General features: G+C 41.4%; 1 protein-coding gene across 1 annotated transcript in view; it reads left to right on the forward strand.

The window, feature by feature from the left end:
- Positions 1-6,000, forward strand: part of LOC107597466 (protein furry homolog-like) — a 96,496-nt gene that overhangs the window by 62,507 nt on the left and 27,989 nt on the right. The window contains exons 30-38 of the mRNA XM_016288538.1: positions 2,191-2,359; positions 2,554-2,638; positions 2,843-2,955; positions 3,270-3,420; positions 3,512-3,615; positions 3,705-3,887; positions 4,036-4,231; positions 5,346-5,467; positions 5,584-5,771. Coding sequence (XP_016144024.1) covers positions 2,191-2,359; positions 2,554-2,638; positions 2,843-2,955; positions 3,270-3,420; positions 3,512-3,615; positions 3,705-3,887; positions 4,036-4,231; positions 5,346-5,467; positions 5,584-5,771 — 1,311 coding nt within the window. The remainder of the gene's footprint in view (positions 1-2,190; positions 2,360-2,553; positions 2,639-2,842; positions 2,956-3,269; positions 3,421-3,511; positions 3,616-3,704; positions 3,888-4,035; positions 4,232-5,345; positions 5,468-5,583; positions 5,772-6,000) is intronic.

A 6,000-nucleotide genomic window follows, 5' to 3' on the forward strand; every position in this document is an offset into this window, starting at 1 on the left:
CTTAGGGTGTGTTCACACTTGGCATGTTTGGTTTGATTAAAATGAACTCTCGTGCGATTGCTCTGTTAGTTCGGTTCGTTTGAGTAAGTGTGAACGCTGTCATCTGAACCCTGGTGCGCACCTAACAAGTGGACCGAGACCGCTAAAAAGATGGGCCTCGGTCCGCTTCCAAACGAACTCTGGTGCGATTCGAATGAAATGTGAACGCAACACGGACCAAATATTTCTAAACGAACCAAAAACAGGAAGTAATGACAAGATGCGACGCTATGCGACATGATTTGACGACGTGGAACGAGTGGTGTATCCAAAACAAAATAAACAGAGGGCAAACGTGGAGCAATGAGGCAGTAAAGTGCCTTTTATGAGCTCTTCGTGAGTTCGCAGGTGGTGAAAATAAAATCAAAAGTACTGAGTAGCAATGAGCGCACTTAGTCCAGTAGATGGCATTAGGTGTTCGACTTAAAGCGGCGCTAAGCAGACCGATCGGTGAATGGGTACTGTGATGTCATACACCGATCGGTCTGCACAGCGCCGCTTTAAGTCGAACACAGCTTTTGTTTGGGGTGTTAGGTGAGTTCTGTCACGAAATATACGTCGTTCAACCCGATCAATCAGGTTGTGAACATATCATTATGCCTTTAGGTTCGCAGTCAAAAATGCCAGTGTGAACGCTCAGCGGACCAGGACCAAATGTATCGTTTAGTTTTTTGGTCCAGACCAAACGAACCGAACTACAAGTGTGAACGCACCCTTATTAACTTAATTTGTTCCATGCATTTGTGTTTCGTTTGAGTAAGTGTGAACGCTGCCATCTGAACCCTGGTGCGCACCTAACAAGTGGACCGAGACCGCTAAAAAGATGGGCCTTGGTCCGCTTCCAAACGAACTCTGGTGCGATTCGAATGAAATGTGAACGCAACACGGACCAAATATTTCTAAACGAACCAAAAACAGGAAGTAATGACAAGATGCGACGCTATGCGACATGATTTGACGACGTGGAACGAGTGGTGTATCCAAAACAAAATAAACAGAGGGCAAACGTGGAGCAATGAGGCAGTAAAGTGCCTTTTATGAGCTCTTCGTGAGTTCGCAGGTGGTGAAAATAAAATCAAAAGTACTGAGTAGCAATGAGCGCACTTAGTCCAGTAGATGGCATTAGGTGTTCGACTTAAAGTCGTTTGAGTAAGTGTGAACGCTGTCATCTGAACCCTGGTGCGCACCTCATCTGAACCCTGGTGCGCACCTAACAAGTGGACCGAGACCGCTAAAAAGATGGGCCTCGGTCCGCTTCCAAACGAACTCTGGTGCGATTCGAATGAAATGTGAACGCAACACGGACCAAATATTTCTAAACGAACCAAAAACAGGAAGTAATGACAAGATGCGACGCTATGCGACATGATTTGACGACGTGGAACGAGTGGTGTATCCAAAACAAAATAAGCAGAGGGCAAACGTGGAGCAATGAGGCAGTGAAGTGCCTTTTATGAGCTCTTCGTGAGTTCGCAGGTGGTGAAAATAAAATCAAAAGTACTGAGTAGCAATGAGCGCACTTAGTCCAGTAGATGGCATTAGGTGTTCGACTTAAAGCGGCGTTAAGCAGACCGATCGGTGAATGGGTACTGTGATGTCATACACCGATCTGTCTGCACAGCGCCGCTTTAAGTCGAACACAGCTTTTGTTTGGGGTGCAGAGGGCAAACGTGGAGCAATGAGGCAGTGAAGTGCCTTTTATGAGCTCTTCGTGAGTTCGCAGGTAATGAAAATAAAATCAAAAGTACTGAGTAGCAATGAGCGCACTTAGTCCAGTAGATGGCATTAGGTGTTCGACTTAAAGCGGCGCTAAGCAGACCGATCGGTGAATGGGTACTGTGATGTCATACACCGATCGGTCTGCACAGCGCCGCTTTAAGTCGAACACAGCTTTTGTTTGGGGTGTTAGGTGAGTTCTGTCACGAAATATACGTCGTTCAACCCGATCAATCAGGTTGTGAACATATCATTATGCCTTTAGGTTCGCAGTCAAAAATGCCAGTGTGAACGCTCAGCGGACCAGGACCAAATGTATCGTTTAGTTTTTTGGTCCAGACCAAACGAACCGAACTACAAGTGTGAACGCACCCTTATTAACTTAATTTGTTCCATGCATTTGTGTTTCTGAATGTGTTTCCTAATATTTTGCAGGTCAAGCGTGTGGTGGTATATCTGGGCAGGGATAAGACGATGCAGTTGCTGGAGGAGTTAATGTATGAGCTGGAGCAAACAGACCCTGTATCCTCGGCTGTCACTCATATGGATAACCCACCTTACTACCGCATTACTACTTCTTACAAGATCCCTTCTGTTACATCAGGTATATATGCTTTAAACCACTCTGACCACTTGCATTTCTCAATATGACCTTTATACAAATAAGGTGAACAATCATAAGACCAGTAGAAACAATTCAGGAATCCCCAATGATTGCAGAAAAGTTTCTGATAGATGTGATCTAAGGAAGCAATTACATTTTCACTGTCATTTCGTTGAATTGATTGGCATTTTCAGGAACAACGTCCAGTAGTAACACCATGGTACCTGGACATGATGGACACCATGAGAGCAAAATCAAAGATTCCAACATGGAGGACAGGTAAACTGATTCTAGATTTAGGAAATGGGTTCCATTTAAAACAAACAAAAAAAGTTATCACTGAAAATATTTATTACTGAAAATAAACCAAGAACCATTTATCAGCCATTGCTGACTGGTTGTTCATAATTTGTTGCTTCCTCAAAAGTACTAGACGAAGTTGTAAAGTGGAACCTGAATGTAATTTTCTGCATCTCTGCGCAGTTACACACATTTGGACATCTACACTGGTCTGAACAGTAATCTGAACAGACAGCACCATCGACTGGAGTCCCGTTACAGCAGCAGCTCAGGAGGATCCTACGAGGAGGAGAAGAGTGAGTACATTAACATCACTGTCATACTTATGATCAGTGCTCCCTTTAACTTCTGAAGGTGCTCCTGCTCTGACCAAAAACACTTGGTCTGAAGGCAGACTCAAAAATGTGTGGATATAAAAGTAGAATCAGTGCAAAATTCAATGGCCAGAATTTGCCATCAAAGGAATAAATTACATTTTAAAATAGCAAATGGTTTTAAATTTTTAATCTTACAAAATTTCACAATATTTTGATCAAATAAACATGAAAAAAATATTACAAGTCTCAAACTTTTGAATGGTATTGTATGAACATGCCGTTTCTCTCTGTAGGTGACTCTATGCCTGTCTATGCTAACTGGCGTCTAAAGGTGATGGACCATAACCGGCCAGAGCCCCTCCCATTTCCTCCAACTGGTGGTTGCTGGTCACCACTGGTCGATTACCTGCCTGAGACCACCACGCCTGGAGTCTCCCTACACAGGTGAAGGACATACTCAGTGTGTCCTAAATTAGAGTCAGTGTTGTTCTCCTTGACCTTTGACTGCTGACAACACATTGCCATTTCTTTGCAGATGTAACATAGCTGTGATCTTGCTGACCGACCTCATTGTAGACCACGGGGTCAAAGTGGAATGGAGCTCATACCTTCACCTGCTACTTCATGCCATCTTTATAGGTAACACATACACAACTGTAGTTTATTAAAACCATTATCACTGGAATGTTCCACATTGTAAGTCCTGCAATGCATATTTGTGCTTGTAGGTTTTGACCATCAGCACCCTGAAGTCTATGAGCACTGCAAGCGTTTACTGCTCCACCTGCTGGTCGTCCAGGGCACCAACAGCAGCGTCCAGTCACTAGCATCAGTACTTCTCCGCAACCGTGAACTGAACGAGCCCAGAGTTCTGACAGTCAAGCCCACTCTTCAGGAGTTCAACCTCACAGGTACCTAAAAGCAAAGATGTTTTGCATTATCTCTCTGCCACAGTGCTCTTATCCAACTGATCGCTAATAATAATGATTAATTATTATAATAAAAATAATAAGTAATATATTAGAATATTAAATAATTGTGCATTGGTTTATCTCCCAGGTGTTATAGAGCTGATGCCAGACTATCAGTCGTCTCCAATGACAGACTCTGGCCTGAGCTCTAGCTCCACATCCTCTAGCATCAGTCTGGGCAGCTCAGCACTGCCTCACCTCCCCCCTACTCTCCTTAATGAAGTGGACCTGTCTGCAGAGCAGGATGAGAAGGTCAAAAACCTCATTGAGTTCATCAGCTCAAGGTGAGGGGTCTCAGGCCAGTCTGTCAAATTCTCCCTTAATATTGCACTTTCATTATCAAAGTGCTGAATATTCCAAACACCTCAAGCATTAAAGAATTCAAGAATAGAATTGGGTTACATAGCCTGATGGAAGCTCAAAGTTCTCCATGACAGTCCGGTAAAAATAAATGTTTGCTTTAAGAAATGTATTACTATTATTTGTTGTAATAATAATAATAATAATGAATAAAAAAATGATAAACACAAGTATTAAAACATTAAATTTAATTTCTTGTTTTAAGAAAAACCATACAAACAAGATTTTTTCCCCCACTTTTTATTAGCATTTATAGAGTATACAAGTGATCCTTATTTGACAAAAAATCCAATGTTTTGTTGTAATATAATATTGACATTTTAACAGATGATTAAATTGTTAAAGTTTTATGAATTAATTTTATTAGACACCATTTTTGAGGATAAATTGTATTAAACCATAAAACACAGAATCCAGAAGAAAAAAACAGGAAAAGTATTTAAACACACAAGTTATGTATATATTATAATATTTCTGGCCGTGTTACCCAATTACTTTTTGGAGCAATTGACCACAAGTTGCTTTGGATAGAAGAAGAAGATAGAAGATAACACATTTATGAATAAAACATTTAGTTCTTAGTAGTAGCAATATCATGTCCAACTGGAGTCTATGATAGGACATGATTGTTTATCATATGACTTTCTCATAGTTGTCTCTGCATATTAAGATGGGAAGGTAAAAGTGTTTTAACATCAAAATACTGACTTTAGATTTAAATAACAATTGGTTTCTGCAGTTTTGTTACCAAACAATAATGTTATTCCTGCCAAGTTTCCCTGGATACATATTGAATGTACATTTATTTTTTTGTTAAGTTACTGTATTTTTTCCTCTGCCTGCAGCCATGTCTAACAGGAGAGGGTATTGTTGCTTTGCATGTGTGTGTGTCTCATCTGTGTGAATGTTTGATTCAGAGTGTTTTCATACAAAAATGGTTGTTCACTGAGAGTTGTGTGAACCTGTTTTGCCTTTGCTCTATGTTAGACATTTCCAGTTGTGTTATTGCTCTAATTCTTCTGATTGGTTGGCCCATAGGAAGCGTGGTCCACTGTGGAACCATGAAGACGTCTCTCCCAAAAACCCCAACATCAAGAGTGCCGATCAGCTTAGTGTATTCCTCCGTCATGTTGTCAACGTCTTCAAACAGACACCGTCCGGTAAGACACAACATGTGCCAATTTCACTGCACTGTAGAGTGCCAACTTCCATATGAAGAGAACTGAAATGTTTCGGCTGTGGTTGTAATGGGTTCTTGTTCTGCATGTTTGATTAGGTTACCAGTTGGAGCAGGAGTTGAGTGAAGTTGCTCTGCAGACAGCTCTGTCTTGCTCATCACGGCATTATGCTGGTCGCTCTTTCCAGATCTTCAGAGCGCTGAAGCAGCCACTCACAGCCTCCACACTGTCAGACGTGCTTTCCCGTCTGGTAGAGACTGTGGGAGATCCAGGGGAAGAGGCTCAGGTATGTAGAAATGTTACATTCTTCCAGAAGTACTGATAAGAAAGCAACAGCAGGGCTCTGCAATGAGGATCTTTTTCTTCTGACCTGATCGGACCAGTACTTCAAATGTTTTACTTGCCCTGCCAACATACTTGGCCCTAAGTAGTGATTTTAGGCAATGTCTCTGTGGGGAAAAAAAACAACAACAGAAAATTATATATATATATATATATATATATATATATATATA

Source organism: Sinocyclocheilus grahami, unplaced genomic scaffold (assembly GCF_001515645.1).
Source record: "Sinocyclocheilus grahami isolate Dianchi unplaced genomic scaffold, SAMN03320097.WGS_v1.1 scaffold232.1, whole genome shotgun sequence".
Classification (NCBI taxonomy): Eukaryota; Metazoa; Chordata; class Actinopteri; order Cypriniformes; family Cyprinidae; genus Sinocyclocheilus; species Sinocyclocheilus grahami.